The sequence below is a fragment of the Ambystoma mexicanum genome, chromosome 2q (genome assembly GCF_040938575.1).
Source record: "Ambystoma mexicanum isolate Mex_15411 chromosome 2q, UKY_AmexF1_1, whole genome shotgun sequence".
NCBI classification, from domain to species: domain Eukaryota; kingdom Metazoa; phylum Chordata; class Amphibia; order Caudata; family Ambystomatidae; genus Ambystoma; species Ambystoma mexicanum.
This window is the reverse complement of record NC_090924.1, coordinates 88,861,639-88,885,760: the sequence shown is the minus strand read 5'-3', so window position 1 is coordinate 88,885,760 and position 24,122 is coordinate 88,861,639. Positions and strand designations below refer to the sequence as shown.

The window sequence follows — 24,122 nt, the reverse complement described above, 5'->3', positions numbered from 1 at the left end:
GCCATCTCCTGTGGTTGTGCATGTGTGTACTGCTAAGTATTTATTCAAGGGCATGGATTCACATGCAACCCTTCCTGCCTAACCCTCTGTGGCTCTTCTCTTGGTCCTACTGCCACTTTATTGCTACCCTTTCCTGCCAGATTAACCGCATTTGGCACAAATGGGTGGCTTGGCTCCAAAATGGCCATGCCACGAGGTTCTTTGTCCTGTCCTTTGGCCATCTTGCCCCTTCACCTTCCCCAGGTCAAGCCGACCCGGGTCAGTCCTTGTTAGGTCATGCACTTCCCCGCAAATCCCAATGCTTTTGCGGGCTTCTGCATGCCTTTGTGTGCGCGCCTCCAGGATGTGGGCTGGAATGGCTGATTCCAATACACATCCTGGGTGCCAGAAAGTCTGGAGTGCCATGAATGCCTGGGACCACCGTGGTCAGTGATTGGTCCACGTATGGAGTGCTTGTGAGCAGATCTCCAATTGGGTCCTCTGTTTTGGCGCAAAGGGAACTTTGGATAAGAGGAGGCTGAAACCACCACTACCATGTCGATCTCCTGGGTTCTCACTGAACAAAGGATAGGATCCAAGTATCCTGCAACTACGAAGCTGAGTCGAGGAACCGCTGGTGACCCGCTGGAAGGTTTGGCACCCTGAGCCTGCTGTCGTCCCATGGGACCCCGCTGCATCTGGTCGTCCTAGAAGGTCTGCGAAGACGCTTCGACCCATTGAAATAGTGGGACCAACTATTCCCGGCACTGTCCTCAAACTAATCTTTCTTGGAAGTGTCCCTGGGCCAACCAGTGGACTGACCAGCTTACCCAGTTGCTTTTCTCTGTCACTGCTGCCGCTGTTTCGAGGAGGCCCTCGAAACTTGGTATACTGCTAGCTCTGTGTCCCCGGCACCCTTGCACCAAATTTCGTACACTTGGCGTTCCCAGGTCTGAAGTGAGTGTGCCTTGACCAGAGTAACCACGGTTACCAACGTCCTTCACAAGTCTGTTGGGACCCTCTTGCCCCTGAAGCCTGCTGCAGTAAAACTGGGTCGATTCATCCACCCAGAGCAAAGAAATCGCCACTGTCCCGTTTGGGAATCTTCGATGTATCTCGGGAACTAAAAGGTAAAGGTGCTGAGGCGTGCTTTTTTATAACCGCATTTGAACCGGCAAGCGAAGTGGACTGACCTGCCGAAGTTTGGGTCCGCTTGCGTTGGGGACCGGTGAGTACTCCATACCCTAACCGATGGCCTGTAGCGCAAGGGCCATCCCGCACTCTCAAACTGCCTCTGTCTTCAAGTAGAGGTCCTCCTTGAAAAGTGGTAACTTGTTCTGCATCGCCCCATCCAACTTCTATTCTGCCCATTGGCACACGCTCATGCATGGCTCCTATCTTCCTAGGGCTTGGACTGCCTCTTAGTTAGGTGTAGTGTCGATGTCGAACTGGGCCTAAAGATGAACTGCACTGCCTGTTTCCTTCCCATCTAGGTTGTCGATTTTGTGCATTTCCCCCCTTAGATGCCAATGGTCTTGTGTATATATATTGTATTGATTGTGATGTGTTGGTTTATCTAGTGATACTGTAATTCTTTTGCTATGGTCTGTTACAAAGGCCTTGTAATGTGTATATATTTTTGATATAACACCGGTCTGGAGTAATTTGTAAGTGTCCTTGCTCTGTGTGCTCATTGAGGTCTTTCAGTCACTCTCATCCCTCCTGAGACTTGGTCTTGACCACCTGCCATAGCTACCCTGATTGGTCTGGCCTGTCCAGAGGTTAACCCGTTCCAAGAAACTAGGCTGGCCTTCAGAGTTCAGAAAGCCATCTTAACAGTGTTGACAAGATGTATCATTGAAATGAAAATCTTAACGGAGGTAGCTGAACTGTCGTCAACATCTAGCTTTTACTTGCTATAGTGGTTTTACACCACAGAGGCTGTTAAATATCCACACATCCTCAGCTGTACTGTAAGGAATGAATGCAGTTTGTCCTATGTCTGGAACTTGTAACCGTTTTTTTAACTGGCCTTTTCTTTTTATTTCTAGGTACAGAAAGGGTCTGTGCTGTATTGTTTGGCAAAAGTACTGAGTCTTTTTGAGGTAAGTCTGTTTTTTACATGTTTGGAAGGCTTTGAGGTTTGGTAACCACCTCTGTAGTTATTGTTTAAATTTGATTTCTCTGTAATTAGGATGAAGAGAAGAAGGGGGAAGCTCGGGAGATGTTTGAGGAGTCGTCCAGGCAGGGATGTTTAGCCAGTGCCTATCTCCTCTGGAAAAGAAACCAAAAAACTGCTGTGAGTGTACTGAGCATTTGTGTTTTGTTACATTTGTTTTTCACTTCGTATACTTGTTGTCCCCTTGAACACCTAATATGGGTCAAGTGCTAGCCTATACCCAGGGTTCATTATGAACCCATCCCATTGTGGCCAGGAAAGATACTTCTTGGGTGTTAATTTTGGGGCAGATGTGTTCTGTGAACACATTTTAGTGTTAATGCTTTAAATTAGTACATTTTTCTTTCAGTTTGTGCTTTTTAACATAGTCCCACAGCTATTGCCTTCAGGTCTGGAATCCCCTTTAAAAAAACGGTGGCATCTTGGATTGCTGTCATGAAGAGATAGTGACCTTTCATTTGTTCTACTTTAGTGAATCATATTGATCTCCTTGAGTTTCTCTATGGAGTGCTTCTTGCATTATGGCAAAGTCAACTTTTTTATTGAATGCAGGAAATCTTTGTCTTTTGTATGGTAATGTCCATTTGAAGTAAAGAAATATGCATTTTGTATTGGAAGAGGCTTCTATTGGAGGGGGGGGGGGGACTGTGTGATCTGAGCAACCTGATGGGGTGGCTGCCCCAGCCCGGGTGCTATAGTGACTTAGTCAAGCACACCAGACTCTCTTGGAAATCATGGTTGAGCCCAGGCCTAACTCAAAGCTGTTGGAGTGGCCTACTTTATGGTTGCAGTGCTCTTTCCTTTAAAGATCCCATAACGGAGGCTCCAAAATATATATCATTATATGATAATTTGTTATTTATAATGCAGTTAATATCCAGAGGTTTCTAAGCATGGACCCAGGGATCGAACCTCTGCTCTGCGTCTTTCTATCCTCCTGAGACATATGTAAAGATATACTAAATATATTTAAAGAAAAGGCAGAGACCAACAATACACTAACTGCAATGTAAAGTTTTGTAAAACCGAGAATGCAATGTAGCAAGTATCACTTATCAATATAGTTTCTTTCAGGCTCCAAAAAGTCCTTCATGATAGAGCAACCGCAAATAACAGACAGGTACATACTTTTAGATTCAAGTTCTCGGACGGCCATTTTTTTTGCGAATAGGGACATGCTTTGGAAGCAGTGGAAGTGTGCAGTTACTGAGTTGTTGAAGTAAGAGTCGCTGGTATGAAGAAACAAATGGAGACGAGGCCTGCTAGCAGTTCCGCGGGAAGGGTCGGGATAGCAGTATGTTGGAACTGGGTATGTAGTTTTGCCAGGTACAGTTGACTGTTTCCAGAGGCAGTTGCTGTGCATGTTCAGCATCCGAGGGCTCCAGTTACCGTTAGGGAGAATGTTCAGTTTCTGTGCTAATTCTCTTTAACCGTAGAAACCCCAAACCCTTTGCTGAAATCTGGGACATTTTTAATTTTAACTTGGTGAGTGGGCCTTTTTTGCCAGCCACTCATGCCTTTTCCCGCTAAGATTTTGTGTTCCTAATAAACTCCACCAGCATCTGCTTTTTATAGTGACCCACAGCGCCCATTGCGCAATGCCACTGAGGAATCCCTATGTTTAAATACATTTTCTTGTGTGAACTACAGTGTTTTTTTTCTTTTGTCCTTTGTGGATCCATCTCACACCACCTTATGTGGAGTGCTTGGAGGGGGGGGTGGGATTGCATAACTCCTTATCCCACTTCTCATGTAACTTTTTGTTACACAAATGACTGGTGGCAATGTTTTCCTTTTTAATACCTTTTGTGCAATGTATCTGCAGGCTGATTTCTCAGCTGAAGTGCAGCACCCATTGATGACCATTTTACCAAAATGTCCCGTCTTTTTTTTCGCCATTTCTCATCTCAAAATTTGTTAGTCCCTTCCGGGTTTTTACTTGTCGTTTAGATCAGGTTTGAGTCCGCTGTTCTGCCTTTGGTGGGCTTTAGCCCTGAAGCCCGCCCAGGCTCCAGTGTGTCTGGGGAAGGCAGGAAGTGAAGGAGCCCCGAAACTCCACTGGTCTCTGTAGGCACGCCTGCCCGAAACCTGTTCCAACTGGGCGGCTGGATTTCCTAAAGGACGGCCGTACCCCCGTGTGATTGACAGCTTAGTGCTTTGAATGAATGCAATTTCGGATATACGGCGAGGGTTTTGGGACTACAGGCAGTCGACCTGAAGACGCAGACACTCGAGCACCTCCTTCCAGGACTGCGAAGGCACAGGTGAAGACTTGCAGCTGTGCTGACGCACTTTTCCAATCGACGGGGAAGCTCCACCAAGGACCGAATTCCTCCCTAAGGCTGGTGAGACCAACTAGCCTCAAGGCATGCTTTGTTCTGGGCTAACCCCTGAGTCGCTGTAATTTTCATGGGCTGCAATTGCCCATTACCTGGTGTTCCTGGAACACCGGCTAGTGCAACTTGTTCCCGAGAACGAATCCCGCCAAAGCTTTGTGCACATCTTCAAGGACCTCCAGAAGCAGGAATTCTTCGTTCATATTCAACTCGCCAGGGTACAGGACCAAGGCAACTCCAACCAGAGCCATTTGTTTGGCACTGGGGAAAAGGCGCCAAAACCAGAGTCGTTGAAATTTGTGGAATCCATTGCAGTAAGTCCCTCTCAAGAGTGCAACAGCCATAGCCCGCCAGAAGTCCTACCTTTCGTCACCAAGTCCAGGAACAAAGGTCTGCGTCGCTGCATCAAGGAGGAAGTCTGTCAGAGTTTGTATGCAGTACCCTTTGGGACCACTACACACCACTATGACTACAGGTGTAAGCAAGACCAACCTTAGATACAAGGCTGTACTACAGTTTTTTGGTAGCGTAGCTGAGCAGCCAGGATTATCTCAAGAGGGAATGTGAGCTGTTAAGGATTTTACAGAGGCCTACAATCACAAGTATTCAAAAATTCTTACACTCAAGGTCACTTGGTTAAACATGTTAATTTATTCAAGTCCGTTATAAATCCTTCTCTAGAAGGAGGCAATCTAATATATTTTAGTACTTTACACTGTACATTTGTGAGGCAAAAAAAAGAAGAAATTCAAATGTTGGGTCACAAGCTGACTAGGCCTGCAAGTTCCAAGCACTTTCGCAGTGAGAGGTAAGTTCTCTCGGTCGGGTTTTCACAGTACCTTGCAATGAAGAAAAAGATGCAGCTGAAGACTGCTGTTCCTGGCAGTTCCTGCAGATCTCGCTGTTCCTGAGCCTAAGTCGTGGGGACAAGAGGGAGGACGTTGGGACTCCGCACTGGGACTGGTCGAAAAGCTGGCACTTGGCAAATCTTCAATTCCGGTAGCTGTAGACCAGCACACAAACTGGTGTAATTGGTTATTCGGTTTCCTGCAGCACTCCGAGGAAAATACAACTAGCTCCGAGAATGGTATCCAGGTGGTTTACGAGTTGATTGGTCCCACCAACTCAAAGGGAGAAGTCCTCCTTGCAGGGCTTCTCTGTCAAGATTGATTTAGCAATTTGGACCTGCAGCAGGGCTTCACCGGGCAAACCAACGGTCCAGGAGTTGCAGCAGCCATCCTCTTCAAGTTCGTCTTCAGTTCTTTCGTTCCAGTGGTCGACTCCGCCTTCCAAGCCAAGAGACTCACCTTTTATCCAGTTTCCTCCCTTTCATTCCAGCCTAGCTGCCACACACCCAGCAGGGTGACTGTCTTTGCCAGAAAGTCAGCCAATCACGCCAGAGTGCATTTGGGTCTCCTAAGAGACTAAGCACAGGGAGTTTTGGGCACCTCCCTCACTTCCTGCCCACGCCAGACACTCGGGCGCCAGAGGCGGTGTTCGGTCCTGAAGCCTGCCAAAGGCGATGAAACAAAGGGAACCAAACCTGGTTTGGTGCGCAGAGACAAACTCTAGAAGGACCTTTCCAAAAAGAAATGGTGAAAAAAAGACCGGGACCTGTTTTTACATAGGGGGCTCAGGCGCCATCTTGAAAAACATGGCTCCTGCGATTTAATGCTACGGGTGTTCGCAGTCGGGGGGGGGGGGGGGGAAATAATGGTCGTTCATTGTAAAACCACCGCCACTTCGAGAGGAAAAGGTAGCATTTGACTGCTACAAGAGTATCTAGACATAGTGGATACTAAGTAATCCCTCCAGCACTCTAATGTAAGATGGGGTGTTCTGGGTCTAGGAATTTAAAGACTAGTAAAGTCAATTTCACTTTACTTTCTCTGGGAAACAGTAGTTTATCCCAGAGAAGATATTTAAAACCTTGGGAAAACCTGAAAGGCTTCCCTGTGCCATTGCACTGAAGGTGCTGTGTGACATAAATGAAAAGATGCCTATGGAGTTGTCTAAAACTCCATAATCAAAAGAAACAGGAAACAAAATAAAAAGGTTCAAAGTCCCAAAGTTTAGCAAAAGAGCTGGAGGGCTCTAAAGTGGGAGGAATTGGCACATTTATGAGAATTCTCCCTAATACTTGCAGGGAAAAACAAGAGGGTGAGAAAAAGGTCCCACTCGCCCAGGAATTAAAACGTCCTAAGTCCAGCAAAAGAGCTGGGGGTCTCTAAGGTGGGAAGAAATTGGCACAAACTGAACATTCTCCCCAACAGTTGCCCCTTGCTGATCCCCTCTCACCCCTGCTCTTGCTTATCTTTGTAACCACTCCTTTACTGCTGGTTCTTTTCCACCCAGCCTCAAGCACTCCCTTGTGGGTCCCCTACCCCTGTCCTTAAAAATGTTAGCAGAACCTTCGTGCCCAGCCAGCCATCACCCCATCTTCGTCACCCCTTTCCTGGGAATCTGCTTGAGAAGTTGGCCCTCCCCCAACTTGACTCCCACACTGAACTTGTTAGCGGTCTTCACGACCATCAGTCTGGATTCCGATCAGCCAGAGGCAGATAAACTTCTCTTCTGCACACCCTTGCATCCCCGGATTCTAACTCCCCTGCTGTCCTTATGCTCTTGATATCTCTTCTGCATTTGACAGTGAACCACTCCTCATAAAAAGGCTCCATGACACCCTTGGTATGTCCGAGGGGGCACTGGACTGGCTTACTTCCTTCCCAACTGACTGCACATGTCACTGTAAGTCTGTTACAACCCTACAGGTCACGTTGATCCCTCTTGAGAGAAGCCTGGCTGCTCAGTCACTCTACTACCTTGTGTAGTACCAGCCTAACCAAAGGCTGGGTTACCTATGTCCAAGAGGATAAGGCTGGTGTAGTCTCCCACAGGGTTACTACAGGGTGTAGAAGCAAAGTATTGACATCTCCAAACAGTATTCACCAGCTTTATTGATTTTAAAAAATAAATTCCAAAGTTTGCTTGACTGTACCAAACAATTGTTTGTTTTAGAATGCTTTGCTAAAACCGATGTTAAATAACTATAACCTTGAGTCTTAGTGTTACTTGTATTGACAGATTTCACCTGTACAGCTCTCATTTACCCCTCTTTGAGATTGCCTGGCTGCTCAGTCACACAACCAACTTGTTTAGTACTGACCTAAACCAAAAGGTGGGTTACCTGATACTAAGCAGGTAAGTGTTGCGTGGTCTCACACAGTGTGACTGCACCAATTCTTAGCTAAGCCCCCAATTTGTTTGGAAGAGACCTTAATGGAGTTGACAACTCTGGTGGTTTCTTCTGGAGAGATGGAGGTGACAGAGGAATGTAAATTGTCAGGGTAGGCAAGGTGTAGGGGGGGGTGGGTTGGTAGTGTGTGGCAAAGCTGTCCAATATGTCCTGGTTTTTGGAGGTGGAGTGGCGAGTGCATTGCAAAGGTCCTGGGAAGGCAGAGGAAACTGCAGACTGGTTGGCAAGTTCTCTGCCGATTTTGAGCTGTGTTGGATGGGCCTGAATGTGGGTTTTTTTTTTTTTGCACGCGTAGTCTGTAATGTCTTTGGCGCAAGCAGCAGGCCAGTTTGTCAGAGGGTGAACCTGAAGTTTGCCACTTCCGTTCTGCAGCCCTGCACTAACGTTTTTGTTCTGCGAGTTTCTAGTCGTACCAGGTGTTTTGCTTGGAGTTTCAGGCGGATCCTCTTGACTGGGGCAAAGATGTTAAGGGTGTGGGGAGATTCCAGGGTAGTCTGAGTTGGTTCGGCAAGGGGGAATGAAGGTGGAAGTCGAGGCAGCAGCTGACACTAGTTTCATCGGACGGATGAGGTTGGCAGGGCTTCTGGAGGAGTTCTTAAAGGGCCATAGGGGCCCAGGTGGGGGGGGAGAAGAGCGGTCAGACCAAGAGGGTTGACCTGAGGAGATGAGGTAGGTCCGAATGGGGGATGGCGTCCAGCGTGTCTACGGCAGATTGTGTTGGATCAGAAGGAAGAATGGAGAGGGATAAGGAGGTGCAGAGGTCAATGAAGAGGGTGGATGCTGTGCACAGGGAGTCTAAATGGATTTTAAGATCACCCAGGAGTAGCAGGTTGGTGATGGTGGAGAGTAAGGAGGAGCAGAAATCGGCCATTCAGAGAAACCGATGAGGCGCCTGGAGGCGGGTGAATGGTAGCAATGGTCAGGGTGGAGGAAGGAGAGATGACCAATTTGCATATGTTTTCAAAGGGCGAGTAGAGTGGGTAGGATGGACGAAGGAATCCAATCTGGGAAGATTAAGGCAACGCAGCCCGGTGAGGTCGAGGCTTGGAGGTGATCTTAAAGTGTCTGGTAGGAGCGAGTCAAAGGAAGGGACTAAGCTGGCATTGAGCCAAGTCTCAGTTAGTGCAAGTCTGTCAAGGTCCGTGCCTTCATGGAGAAGGCAGATATCAGCAGAGTGTTTGTTGGCTGAGGGTCGCCAGGTGGAGACAATCGCTTCCCTTGAAAGTTTGAGGTGGAGTACAGGGGCGATGATCATTTTGAAAATCTTATCTAACAGGCACTAGAGAACTCATAGTCCCCCTTTCCTCCATACGTCCCAACCACCTTCCCCCGCTAGCATGGCAAGGGCTAGTATGCAATAAAAGTAGCCAGGTAGCTAAGCGTCCGATGTGTTCAAAAGTGGACTGAGGTGAGGCGCCAGAGGGCATGGCCTCAGCGGTGTGTTCCCATGCCTGAGCTCTAACTAAAACTAAAGGGCAGTAACATTTTTCACTGCCAAAGGTTCTGGTACCATCTCCATTTTGGGGGATGCCCACAAGGATGGAGGAAAGGGGACTTTGAGTACTCTAGTCACCACGCAGATAACTAATATTTCTGGTCCAAAATAATAGTTATGTTTTGTGTCCAATAAATAGTGGTTGTACTTGTATGGACTTCTGTTACCTAAAAGGCTGTTTTTGTTAACAGCCTGGACCCAACTGTTATGGTCAAAACCTTTGGTGTAAACTGGTTGCACCTTTTCAGTTGCCTTCTCAGAAGTCCTCACAATGGTAGTTGCTGAATCTCTTATGTAGATACTGCAAAATTATCAAATGATTAATTTTACATCCAGATCATGCTACGGTCTACAAAAAGACATAGCTATTTCAGCAAAATGCCCACACATGCCCAAGGTACTTTGAAAATGGCACGATAGGATTATAAACATGGCCACATCATTTGTTTTCTCCATTTGTGTATGTGGTACATAACGCAGGAACCCTAAGCCAACAATACATTATTTTCTTACAGAAGGCTCCACTAATAGTTGTCCTGGACAAACCATGCTATTTAAGGCTTGAAAAGAAATCTAATCTTAATGTATTTTCACATGTTTCTAGATGAGTGATCCTGGAAGATACCTTCAGAGTCTTCGGAAGCTCCGAGACTATGCTGCAAAGGGCTGCTGGGACGCGCAGGTTATATGCATTTCTAACCCACACTTCATTATTTAATTGGTTTGCTTTACAGTTGTTAATGACTCTTACTTTCTTTGCTGTAGCTATCGTTGGCCAAAGCCTGCGGAAACGGTAACCAGCTGGGACTGGAACCCCGAGCTTCTAATGAGCTTGTGTCACAGGTCTTCCAGGCTTCTCATCCAGTCAGCAAAGCAAGCATCTTTAGTGTACAGAAGGGCATGAATGATACTATGAGGTGAGAGCACAAACCGGTTTTAAATTCTCTGCTCAATGGGAGGGTGGTCAATGATATGCAATTGCCATTAAACTGTTCTGCGTTTACTTGTGCATCTAGCCATTTTGGGTGCCCAACTAAGTGGCACATACTATTTTTATGCCAGCCTTCTTTATTCCATTGGCACACTTGCTTTGCCAGCATGAGGTCTTCTTTAGCTTTGTAAGCTTTAGTATTCTGTCATGTAAAATATTCGAACACACTACACAATAAAAACTGGTAAGCCTTTACATCTGGTTACTTCATGAAGTCGTACAGACTATGGATTTGTGCCTGAATGGTAATTGTTTTCTGATATCCATTTGCTCTGGATATTCTAATTTATGTATTCCTTAGTCATTGGCTTACATATGGAGTCTTACATGAGGAAAAAACGTTGCTAACACAAACCCATAAGCTTAGTTTTGTATCTGGGAATTTACTGTGTCTACAGTTTGTATAAACACAGTTGTTAGTATAATGGATTTCTGCCCCTCTAACCCACATGCATGCTGGTGTACAGCCTTGACTTCTAGTCGTGAAATTCCAGGTTGCATTGTTACTTCCAATTGTACTCCATTGAGATACAGATTGCAGACACTGGTGGGACAGTAGTCCAACTAAGGGCTTCATAAAACCATATATCTGAGACAGTACATAAATCCACTTTTAGTATAAGGCCGCGCCATCTGAGAACATTTGGTAGCGTAGACTGAGCGGAAGTGTACAAAAATGTCGACCTGAGAATTGCGACGGCCGAAAATGCAGCCTTTTTTTTATACCCCCTTACACACTATATATATACACATGTATGTATGTATGTATATATATATATATATATATATATATATATATATATATATATATATATATATATATATATATATATATATATATATATATATGGGATATTATAGTAATACGGGGAGGGGTGGGGGGGGTCTCCCCCTGCATATCTATTTGGTGCAAAGAGGGTTTAATAAAATAGTCGGCATTTTCGGCCATCGCAATTATGTGTGGTCTCAGTGATCACATAGATCCGACTGAGCAGCCAGGCTTACCTTGGGAGAGAGACCTGCAGCTTGGTGCAAAGAAATTGTAGCATACATATGGAAGCAGGATGACCCAAGCTCGAGTTACCTCACCAGAGTGCTACACTCAAGGAGTGAAGTAAGCCCAGCCGGTGTCCAAGATCCACGGTGGTGCTGTTTACTGGGTGCTGAAACAGCAAAGTGCTGCTGATCCGAAAAGAGCCTGTAGCTGCTGCCGACCTTTGAATTGCTGTGCAGGAGTCCTCCAGACATCCTCCCTCTTGTCCCCAATACTGAGTCCCAGGAACACAGGATCTGCATCGCTGCATCGGACAAGCCAGTTGGATCTTCTTCTAACCCAAGGTACTGTTCTGATTTTGGGGTACTTATCTCTCTTTGTCTGTAGTTCTGCTCGTCTCAGTTGAGATTTGCAGTAACTGCTTTTTCTAGAGTTGATCTCTGCTCTTTCACTAGTGTAACCTCTTGTGACCCAACAGTGATTTTCTACAACAAACTCTAACTTTGTGGAAAACTTTTACTATCTAAGAAGTGCCTCAGCTCCATAGACTTTGCTCCAATTGACCTTGGCTGTCGTGGCTGCCTGCAGACACTTCTATTCTCCAGCATGGGGTCTGGCATGGATTTGCATGCTCATGAATATTCCCCGTCAGGCTGGGAATCCTCAGTAATGGAAAAATCAGTTTGTTTCATTTCTGAACTGTCTTTCTAACAACCAATCACGGGGTCATAACGCCCCCAGCGAGTGACTGCCCTCTACCCAAGGCCCTCCTCTGGGAGTCCTCGTGCTTGGCTCTCGGGCTTTTACTGCATTTTGCTCTATTTTTTTCGGTCACTCGAGCCTCGTGTTCCATCAATCTGCCTGCCGATGACGGGGACTGTTTTTTTTTTAATTCTTTGCGCCCCAGTTTTGGGGAGAATTCTTAGAGACCCCCAGTGTTGTGCAAAGTTTGAATGCAGTACCCTCTGGGAACACTACAAGCAACTATGACTACAGGAGTAAGCAAACCAATCTTTGGTATAAGTCTGTACTACAGTTTTGGTAGCGTGTTCAGCCAGGTTTATTTGAAGAGGGGGGAAATGTGAGCAGTAATGTTACACAGAGGTCTACAATGGTTCAAATAAACTTACACTCAAGGTTTCTTGAACAAAACACTGTCAGTTTTAAAATATGAACTAAAAGGAGGCAATTATGTAATCATAGACAAATATACTTCAATACTGTACACTTAAGTTTCTGAATCAGATGAACAGGTAACTTTAGTAACAATGATGCTGGGGACATGAATATCTTACTGTAAACATTCAGAATACTTTTCAAGAGGAGTAAAAGACCAAGGTTATTAGAACATGAGAGTTTACAATTCTTGGTGCAAATAATTTGAGCTCACCAGAAGAGTCTATTCAATAGGCTAGGCCAAAATCAATTGGCTAAAGTCTTGATTAGGATAAAGCGGTTCTGGTAAGAAGTAATTTGTAGCAAGAAGAATCATAGGTTGGGTCACAAGCTGATTAGGCCTGTGGGTTGCAATTAGAACTTAGCAAGCTGGCACTGCAGCAGGGCTTCATCGGGCAAACCAACTGTCCAGGAGTTGCAGCAGGGGTCCTTCTTTTTGGAAGGGTTCCTCGAGTGCTTCTCTGCACTCAACTAGGTTTGGTCTTTGTTAATTCGCCTTGGCGGGCTTCTGGAGTGAAACCCGCCTCTGGCTCCAGAGTGTCTGGGGTAGGCAGGAGGTGAAGGAGGTGCCCGAAACTCCGTGCTTAGTCTCCTAGGAGACCCCAATGCACTCTGACGTGATTGGCTGGCTGGCTGATTGGCAGCTAGGCTGGAGGAATGAATGGGAGAGACCTGAATAAAAGGCGAGTATCTTGGCTTGGAAGGCAGTCGCCCACTGGACGAAGGAACCAAGAGCTTGAATAGGGTGGCTGCTACAACTCCTGGACCGTTGGTTTGCCCGGTGAAGCCCTGCTGTAGGTCCAATAGCCAAGTTCGCATAGACTGAGAAACCTTGTAAGGACGACTTCTCCCTTTTTGAGTTGGTGGGACCAATCGACTCCCAAGTAAGCCACCTGGAAACCCATCTCTGAGCTGGTTGAATTTCCTCAGTTCCTGCCAGAAACCGTAGAGCCAGGGAGAGACACCAGATTGTGTGATTTGCTTGTAAGCTGGCCTAAAGCTTTTGGAAGATCCTCTGGACTCCCACGAAGCAGGACTGACCAAGCCTGGCCCCCCTAACTTTTGCCTTTTACTTAATTTTGAAACTGTATTCTGAATGCCAACAGTAAGGTATTAATGTACCCAGCCTCCCCTGAATTTGCCTGTGAGTGTAGGTTTTGTCTGTGGGCCATCCCAAAAGGGCCTTGTCTGATTTACAAACTCTATGTACAGTATTGAAGTATATTTGTGGGTTACTATTCTATATTGTTTTCTTCTGAAGGCTTTATAACTGACAAATTATTGTTTATGCAAGAAACCTTGAGTGTAAGTGTATTTGAATACCTGTCTGAATCTTTGTGACTCCACTAGAACTCACATTTCCCTCTCTTGGTCAGCCTGGCTGCTGAACACGCTACCAAAACGGTGTATTACAAGCTTATACCAAAGGTTGAGTTGCCTATACCTGTAGTCCTAGTTATTTGTAGTGTTCCCAGAGGGTACTGCATTCAAACTCTGCCTAACACCCTCCAAGGGCAAATTTCGTTGTTTTCTTCTTGGAGGATTGCAGAAGATTCTTAAAGGCCTACTATGCGTAGACATGTCTGATGAGAAGGACGAATTGGCGCCCCATTTCAAGAGCAGTTCCGGCTGCAGCTTGCGGAATGTCTTTTCGGACGACCGACATTTCCCTGAGCCTTTACTTCCTGCACTCAGACCCCACGCACGTGGAGGAAGACTGTGCGTTTTGTCAGATGGCGCACCGCACCCTGAAGAATCGGCATAGGTGGCTCAAGGAGTGACCCCCTGCTCTGGGTGAGTCCCAGCAGCATGCCTCCCCTGCCCAGAAAAAAGCTGGGTGGTCTTCTACGACCTTTTGAGGATGCCCCTCCGCGGGGGTCAAACAAAAGGCTAAGCGCTACAAGTCCACTGTCACTGGGAGCGCCGTTGCGACGGGCTCCTCGGCGGGCAGGGTGAGTACAGCTTCTCCAGCGACTAAACCTTTGAAGACCCAGGCAGGCCCTCCGAGAAGGCCAAGGGGGAGCAGGGCTCAGACCCTCCCCGCGCTTATCAACCTCCAGACCTTCCAGGAGGAACGGTGCGTCGAGAGCGGGCCCTATGGCAAGGATCCAGACGAGGGCGATGATGGTGACGACAAGGAGACCGACTAACAGCAGGGTGCTGAGGGCTTGGACGACCAGCCTAGGCCGCAAACGCCTTCTCCGTCGTCACAGCCACCTGGAGATATCTTGGTGGACATTCTCGCTGCTTTGCATACTATATGCTCGGAGATCCGGACAAAGCTGCCTCTTGCACAGACAGCTCCTCCCTCAGCGCCAGTACCGTCTGGGGAACCACCAGCCAAGACGAGGAAAGTTCACCCTCCGTGCCACCCTTCCCCTCCTCTCCCCCTCCCCGAGGGACGAGACTGATCCTGGCACGACAGGCACTGGCACGGACGCCAACAGCAGGTTGGGGTACCTCCCGTCTCCACCTCCCAGATCTTCACCACCCGACGAGATGGGCTCATTCCACGCCATGATCTCCAAGGCCTCAGAGCTATTCCAGCTCGTCCCTGAGAAGAGGGTTTCCTATACCAGCGCCGCTAGGCGAAGAAGACGACTGTCCTTTAGAATCTGCTCCTGGATGACATTTGGGTGCCAGACTCTGCCGTGCTTGTGGTCCCAACCGTCTCCAGGCTGTGGGTTTGGCAGCAGCCAAGAAGAATTCTTCGGCTCCTCCTCTTCGGCGGCTTCTCCCTGGATAATGAGGGGAAGCAGTTAAATGCCATGGGGCGATAAATTATCATAGCGGCAGCGACTACCATCAAGACCGCCAACACTCCCGCCATTTTAGTGCGTTGCTACTGGGGGCTGTGGTTTAATATCGCTCCTATCCTGGACTTCCTTACCGATGGGTGGAAGCTTTGGAGATTCTAGAGGAAGGCGGGGTGGCATCGGACCATGCCATCGAGGTGGCCAGGGCCATCACCGACACAGGGTTCCCCCAAATGGGCAACATTGTTTGCTTTGGTCGGCGGGGCTGGCTGAGGGCCACAAATTTTCACCAGGATGTTGATTTGAAGGTGTTGGACATGCCCTTCGTGGACTATTTGTTCAGTAAGACCATGGATGAGTTTCTTCAAGCCATCAAGGGGGAGACGGCTCGTGCCTTGGGCATGCTTAAACAGCGATGGCCATCCTTTTGGACTTCAGGTGGAAAATTCCAAGGTTCTTCCAAAGGATTCAGTGGAGGTGCCTCATCCTACCGTCAACCCTCCTGCTCTACGGCCCAGGAGACCTACAGGGGCTGTGCCAAATCTGGAGGACGTCGTCGCCAGGGTCCCCAAGGCAGCGCTTTGACGTCGGAACAAGATTGAAACGGCCGTGGCATCCGGGGGACCCCCCCATGCACCCCTGTGGGAGGCCACCTGGTGAGCTTCGTCAGCGTGTGGAAGACCATCTCCACTGATCGCTGGCTGCTCTCGCCCACAGACACTCTGGAATTTCAACTGAAGTGTCCCCCTATACCACCGGTGGCCCGGCTGGAAAACCACATCCCTCAGCTGCTGCTGGAGGTGCGGACCATGCTGAAGAGTGCTATGGAGCTCGTTCCAAAGAGGCTCTGGGGCTCCGCTGTTACTTCCTTGTAAAAAAAAATTTAAAAAAACAGCGTCTGGAGGCCCATCCTAGACCTCTGTCGTCTAAACAAGTCCATCCAGTCCCAAAAGTTCTGCGTGGTAGCTCTTCAGCACGTGCTCTGACAGCTAGAGGAAGGGGAAGTTTGTCGTCGCTGGACTTGGAGGATGCCTACTTCCACATCCCCATTCACAGGGGACACAGCAAGTTTCTGCGCTTCATGGTCCAAGGGCAGCATTACCCTTTCAAGGCCCTTCCCTCTGGATTGAAGTCGGCGCCGGAGGCAGCGCAGCTGCATCTTGAGGGATTTCACGTCTACCCTTACTTGGACGACTGGCTCATCCGGGCCAGTTCAAAGGAGATCAAAGGAGATCGCCATAGACCAGACGGCGAGGACCGTCCGCCAACTGACCGATCTTCGGTTCTCGGTGAACAGTCCTGCTTGAGTACATCGCAGGACGTGCAAATTCTGGAATCACAACTGTCGTGCCTGTCACAACTCTGCAGTGTCTCCGTCGGAGGAAAGGATGGCTGCCATCCTGCGCAAGGTGCGACGGCTGTTGGCATTGAAGGTTGCCACAGTGAGGGCCATCAAGTCCCTGCTCGGTATGATGCCGTCATGCATCTACCTCATCAGGCTATGCAGGCGTCCATTACCGGAGTTCCTCGATGCCCGTTGGATACAAGTGTCGGATCTTCCAGGACAAGGACTCATTCGACCAGAGCTTCTGTCGTACGATGCAGTGGCGAGGAGTTTGCACACATCTGTCCGCAGGCGCGGATAGCCAGACACCACTGCAACAGACGATCATGACCGACCGCCTCCATGGAGGGATGGGGTAGCCCACACCGGAAGTCTAAACACAAGAGGCCTGTGGCTACCAGAGGAGAAATCGTTGCACATTGTGTTGTAGCTACAGGCTGTCTTTTGGGCCCTCAAGGCTTTTCTTCCGTCCCACAAGGGCAAGGTGGTGCGGGACCTCGCAGACAAAACCACCACTATGTTTTATATCAGGAAGCAGAGGGGCACCAGATCCCTGGCGCTCTCCAAGGAGGCACAGGAACTGTGACAATGGGCTGTCGCCCAGGGGAACAGTTGCCGATTCTCTCAGCAGGGAGCTACACTCGTGCCACAAGTGGGAACTTCGGCAGGACCAAGTGGATCTCCTGTTCTGCAAATGGGGCAATCCCCATCGATCTATTTGCGAAGATGATAGTGCCGGAGATTCGCCGGCAGGTTTCCCAAGCCTGGGAGCATAGGGGTACGCATACTTATTCCCCTTGGATGTCCTGTTTCTGTATGCGTTCCCTCTGTTGCTTTGACTGTCAATCAACTCAAGACAGTCCCTTTGCAGGATGATCCTCGTCACACCGGCGTGGCCAGATCTTCTCAACATGTCGGCGTCCCCTCCAGTCAAGCTTCTGGCGGTTGAGTTTGGGGGCTACGGTCTCCCGGCGGATTGCAAGGAGGTGCTTGCCAAGGCCAGAGCTTAATCTACTCTCATATGTTACGGGCACAAGTGGAAGAGGTTCGCCGTTTGGTGCCATACTCAGATCGACCCTCTACGAGTCACTGCTCCATAGTTGCTTCCCTATTTACTGTTGGCCAAGGCAGGACTGGCCCATGCTTCCATCAAAGTTCATCTGGCGGCTATTTCCTGCTTCTCCAGGACAATCATCCTTATGGTTGCATCGATTGTGTCAGGGAGTTAGTCCAAGGACTACTTTGCTCGTTCCCACCGGTGAAGGGACTGGACTGTGTGGGAGCTCAATGTGGTGCTTACTAGGATGGGGCCTCCATTCGGCGCCACTGACCTTATTTTATCGTGGAAAACGGCTTATCTTGTGGACATCACAGCCGCACGACTAGTGGGAGAGATCCAGGCCTTCTCTTGTAAACCACCTTATTTTAAATTCCACAAGGGGGTAGTGCTGCAGGCGCACCCCTCCTTCATGCCCAAGGGGCCATCAGACTTTCATCTAAACAAGCCCTTGTTACCTGTATTCTTCCCGACGCCTTCGTCGCGGGCTGAGAGGACTTTGCACTCGCTGGATGTGGCTAGAGCGCTGAAGTTCTATGTGGACCGCACAAAGAGTTTTCAGAAGAAATCGCAACTTTTTGTCAACTTTGGCCCTGTGAACCATGCTAAGGCCCTCTCCAAGGCTTCCATTTCCAGGTGCTGCATTAACCATTGTCACCAGTTGGTGAACCGACTGTTCCGTGGCCATCCGAGAGCCCATTCGACCAGAGCGATCGCTGCAACTACAACGTTCCAGTCTGGTGTGCCCCTGCTTGACATCTGCAGGGCTGCTACATGGAGGTCGACGCACATCTTCACATGATTCTACTGCATTGAGCGGGATTGCAGGAAGGAGTCCAGAGTCTGCCAAGCAATGCTGCGCAACCTGTTCGCTTGAAGGTGAGCCTGGTGAGGAGGTAAGAGTTGCTAAATGTTGAGCCTTGCCACCCCCCGTGGTTGTACATGTGTACTGCTATATATTCTTTACTCATGAGCATGTGAATCCATGCCAGACCCCATTCTGGAAAAGGAATAAGTTACTTAACTGTAACTGTTGTTCTCCAGCATGGGTCTAGCGTGGATTCACATGTGAACCCTCCCGCCTACCCCTCTGCGCTCTTCTCTTTGTACTACTTCCACTTTACGTGAAGATGGCTGCCAGAGGAGGGGCTTGGGTAGAGGGCAGTCATTGGTTGGGAGCAGTATGATCCAGAGACCAGTGATTGGTTGTTCGGAGAAAGACAGTCATACATTTTTCTTTAGAGGATTTCCAGCCTGACGGGGAATATTCATGAGCATGTGAATAGGCGATAATTGGTTTTTAACTTATATTGCTGGCAAAGGACTTCATTGGGAGATTTAAGTCTTCCAGGCTTGACCAGGTGAGTGCTGTACTCCTTGGCCCCTATTTTGCCCAAATTGTGTTAATTGTTTAAAAAATGTGTTTCCCAGGCACCTGTTTGCCCACATCCCCCTGTTGAGTTCCCCTCTCTGCTTCCCTCATCCTTCCGCCTCCCTGCCCGCCCACTGCCCCTGATTGGCTCTCCACCGAGGTCATAACTGACCCTCCCTGGGCAGCCCTCTGCCCGTGCGGCCATTGTGGCAACGTGCGTCTCCAGATCGTGTCAGCAGGGGTAGCCAGCGGCCAGCCATCATTCAGCAGCTACTAGGACCAGTGCGGCAGGAGTGGCCTAGAGGCACGTCCACCTTCAAGCTTACCTACACCAGTACAGTAATACGATTAATTCCACCGCCTCACACCTGCCACCTCACAGGACTGTCTAGCTGTGTCCTATTTCAAATTGCATTGTCAGCTCTAGGCCTCTCTCCCACTATACATGACTATTAAATCTAGCCATGTCCTAATTTCAAATTGCGTCGTGGGCTGTGGGACACTCTCCCGCTGTTCGGGACTCTCGAAACTAGCTGTGTCCTATTGTCAAACTGCCTCTACCCTTGGAGATCACTCATTGACCTGATTCACATCTAGAAACCTCCATTACAGAATAGCACTGTGACTACTAGCTTGCGCCTCCAGGACAGTACTGAGATTGCCTTCTTCCCCAGGATAATACTGTAATTGATTGTTAAGGCTGAGCACTAACCTTGGAGATTGGCACACATTGAGCAATTCACATCTAGAGCATCACTGTGGAGTGGTACTGTGATTATTGGCTCGCGCCTTATGAGAAGACCGTGATGATCAGTTGCGCCCCTCGGGGTAATTCTGTAGTAATTAGCTATACCCTTCTTCACACCAGTTAGTTTACTGCAGTAAGCCTCTTCCAGGGAGACCCACATTGGGGACAGCCACTGAAATATCCCAGCAATATAACCCTAGTAAGCCTCCCCTGCCTAACTCGAGACAGCGACTGAACCACCTAGCAATAGCACCTGACTAGACCACCTAACAGACTGAGCCCATACTTGTACCAGACAACAAGGAAATCGCAACACCAGTCAGAAGACAATGCCAACATTAAAACACAAACCAAGCTACACCTTTTAAATCAACTACAACCTAATAAACACAAGATCCATGTCAAAACACTCAGATCTTTGACCTTCTCTGCGACAACAGCATTGGCATTCTATTCAGGTAAACAGGGAAAAATAAAAAGGAAGGCCTCACAATAGCATTCAAAGGACACCTGAAAATAAAAACGAACCTCTTAACATCAACTGCGAAACCTTGGTCCTACACCTATCGGCAAATCCAAAAATCACATTAATTCTGGTTTACAGACCACTCACATACGATGCAACCTTTGACAACTTCATAGAAGCCATCACCAACATAGCCATTGAGCACAAACTTCTAATAATTCTGGGGGACTTCAACATTTGTTTCAAAGAAAAACACGCCAACTCCCAAAACTCACTAATTGGGCAGCTAACAACCAAACAACCATGAAACTACAACAGTTGGTCAAAGGGGAACACACTTAGCAGGACACCACGGAAAAACATACCACGGCACCACCTATACAAATACTGTGGAGTGACCATCTCCTCATGCCATTCGTGGTCACACTACCAATCCAGCCCCCCAATCTCACAACCATCTCATGACCAAACCTTCAACTTCAGAACTGGAGCTGGCAGACCTAGACGGGAAAGCGGGGCTACTCCACAAATGGATTGCTGATACAATTGGAAATATTGCCAAGGAAAAACCATTTACCTCCTCAAAAGAAAGCAATGGCAAAATGGTTCACCCCACTACTAAGCACCATCAAAAAGAACAAGATGCAATTGGAATGGAGGAACGAATACAACCAAGACAAATCACTGTTCCAGAAACACATCCACGCATAAAAGGAAATCGAAATGGTGAATAGAAGGCATTATGATGACAGAATCCCCAATGCCACCAACACACAAAGAAATGTTCAACATCATAAAAGAAATGAGAAACTCACCTGGCTGTGACAACACTCTCAGAAAAACTTTGCAACAACTTGGTAGACCATTTCAAGAACAAAATCAATGGCATCCGACAAATCATACAAAACAGACCAACCATAACACTCTACCAACTGGACCTAACTAACAGCCACAGCACAAACTCCGAAACGTTCCTGAAATATCAGCAGAACACAGCAAGAAAGCAGGATCACCATGGATCCCTGCCGCCCTGACATCTACAAATGAATCTACGCACAAGGAATGCCATCCGAATACTATAGAAACCTCCTAAATCTTTCACTCACAACAGGAACTGTACCACGATCCTTCAAATCTGCATATATCAAACCGCTTTTAAACACAAACAAGTGGCTACATGGAAGACCTCAAACTATAGACCGATTTCAAACATACCCTACCTGGCAAAACTCCTAGAAACGTACGTATACAAATTAACCCAAGAACATGTAGAAAAACATCACTTGCTAGACCAAGCACAAGTCTCTTTCAGACCCGCAAGTGGCACCGTCGGCACTACTATCCATCTGGGAAGACCTAAAATCAAATGCAGACTCCAACACCTCAGCTCTGATTCTGCTTGACCTCTCCGCAGACTTCGACGCAGTAAGCCATGGCACTCTAACCAAAAGATTAGAGATAAAGGTATAACAGAGATGGCACTACTGGATTAAATAATTCCTAGCAGACAGAACAGAAATATGGATAAAACCCTTCAAATGTACTCCGTTAGATTGGAGTATGACCAGGATCCTCACTATCACCACTGTACTTCAACATCTACCAGAATCTTCAGAAATTACAAAATTACATGCTACAACTATGCAGACGACACTCAAATCTACAAAGCCAATCGCCCAACCCTAATTGAGTGTCTACAAGAAGTCTTTAACTGGATGAATGCCAACAACTTGAAAATCAACCCAGGAAAGAAGAATCATGATAATATCCAAAAACCAAGAGAACACAGATTCCCTGGCTGACGGAAATGGGAACCGTGCCCACACCGTCTAAGGTAGTACAAAATCTGGGAGTCCTGATGGATAACACCCTAACCTTAGAACCACAAGCGCAATAACGAAGAAATGCTTCTTCCTTCACACAAGAAGCTTACATTTCCTCTCCTTCACCCCAAAAAGACAATTGTCGCCCTCATGTCAAGAATAGACTACACAAACAGCCTCTACCTTGGGATGCCAGAATACCTCCTTGAAGAAATGACGCATTCAAAATGCAGCAGCCAGACTCCTCAAACTATCCAAAAGAGACCTTATCACTCCAGCCCTAAAAATACTACATTAGCTCCCTGTCAAACGATTGCATCACCTTCAAAACAATGTGCATAACGCACAGGGCAATCAGTGGATAGGGAGCTGAATTACCACAAAAGAAAATAACAATCTAAAAGCCAACGAGACTCCTCAGATCAAGCAATGAAATCCACTTGGAACCAAAACCATAGGTACAAAAAATAGGGGACTCCTTCTCCCACATGGCCGCAAAAACCTGGAACATCCCGAAAGAAATAAAACACCAAAGACCTCCTACAGTTAGAAGAAAACTACTCAAAAACTTCAACACTGCAGAATCCAATTGAAACAACTAAACAATCAAACGGGAAACAAAACAGGTTGACAGAATTTAGGATGACAAACACCCAGAACCGACTAAGGGAAACTCCTACAATAACAAGCGAGTCGACGCTAGGCGAAATAGGACACAAGCGACAACCCCATGAGGACAGAAATTGGCATCCCTGCTTAACTCCATCCAACAACCTTCACCCACTCCTTGAACTCTGCCAAGCGCCGTACTTAGATGGAACTGTTAATATTTGCCACATTTGGACAGAGTTGTGGACGTTGGCATGCGAAGGGCCCGGACGGAGTTGTGAATGATGGCAGATGCCGTGCCTGGATGTACTTGCCAGTTTGGCATGTGCCGCGCTTGGATGGGGTTGTGAGCAGTAGCCTGCATGAGCAGCTGGGTAGGATTGTGAATGCCGACCATGGCCACATCTGGATAGATTAGCGGTGGTTGACCGCTGCTGCGTCTGGATTGCATTGGGAATGTTATCGAGGCCAGATTGGATGGAATCGCGAACTTGCTTGCCTCACATAGACAGATTTCAAAGGTGGGCAGCGACCGAATTTAGACAGTTGTGAATATTGGTGGGTGTCATATATGGAAGGGATTGTGAATATCGGCCGGTGCCAGATCTAGATAAAAATGCAGATGTTTCACACGCCACACCTAGAAAGAACGTGAAAATTTAGCACATCGCTTCTAGACAGCGATGCCAATAACCAATCCATTAACAATTTCACCCTCTGCATACACCTCAAACTCTAACCAAACGCAACCCTACAGCACAACAAACCGCAGAAACTTCACTACACCGCAACAACAAAAGCCATACATGGGCTCGCACAACTGCTCATGGCAGCTACTGACTGGAAAACACCCCAAGCCCAGCAAACAGTGTTATCCAGGCTGAGGCTGCCAACGGCACATCACTGTTCTCTTGCACTTTTTCCCGCTTATTCCCACTAACTCGCACCCCTTTCCTTCTCAGAGCGCCAGGGGGATCACTACGGTGGTGATAGTGCGTGGTACAAATATCCTTTAACATTAACGTGCTCTCAGAACCTGGTAACTTTTTTTTTCCTTCCTTTTAACCTTTCCTTTCTACCCACCTCAGAATTTACACAGTGCAAAAGTAATATGTAAATGCCATTACTGTCCTAGTTGGTGAAGTCACCTTGGGGTGTAGGAAGTGTGTATGAAGCATCTCTGAGTATCTACTTTGTCTTGATTCTGAGAAGGTATTTTGATTGTTGCACATTGCCTTTTTTAAAGAATGCTTATTTAAAACTGACCTTTAAATAATTTTACTAGAAAACCTTGAGTGTTTGGATACTTGTATTTGTGGATTTCCATGCTGCAGCTCTAATTTGCCCCGCTTGAAAATCTGGTTGCTCAGTCCCACTACCACTTGTGTAGTAAAGACCTATACCAATAGGTGGGTTACCAAATACCAAGAGGACCAGGGTTGTGTAGCCTACCACAGGGTTACTACATCAATTCTTGCCTGTCATCAAAGCTTTCCGACACCTTGGATATAGGACGCATCATAGCGTCAGGTGCGTTTTT

At 47.6% G+C, this 24,122-nt stretch overlaps 1 protein-coding gene across 1 annotated transcript in view; it reads left to right on the top strand.

The window, feature by feature from the left end:
* CCNF (cyclin F) overlaps nucleotides 1-24,122 on the top strand; it is a 212,920-nt gene that overhangs the window by 41,935 nt on the left and 146,863 nt on the right. The window contains exons 6-9 of the mRNA XM_069646925.1: nucleotides 2,031-2,084; nucleotides 2,174-2,278; nucleotides 9,850-9,927; nucleotides 10,011-10,162. Coding sequence (XP_069503026.1) covers nucleotides 2,031-2,084; nucleotides 2,174-2,278; nucleotides 9,850-9,927; nucleotides 10,011-10,162 — 389 coding nt within the window. The remainder of the gene's footprint in view (nucleotides 1-2,030; nucleotides 2,085-2,173; nucleotides 2,279-9,849; nucleotides 9,928-10,010; nucleotides 10,163-24,122) is intronic.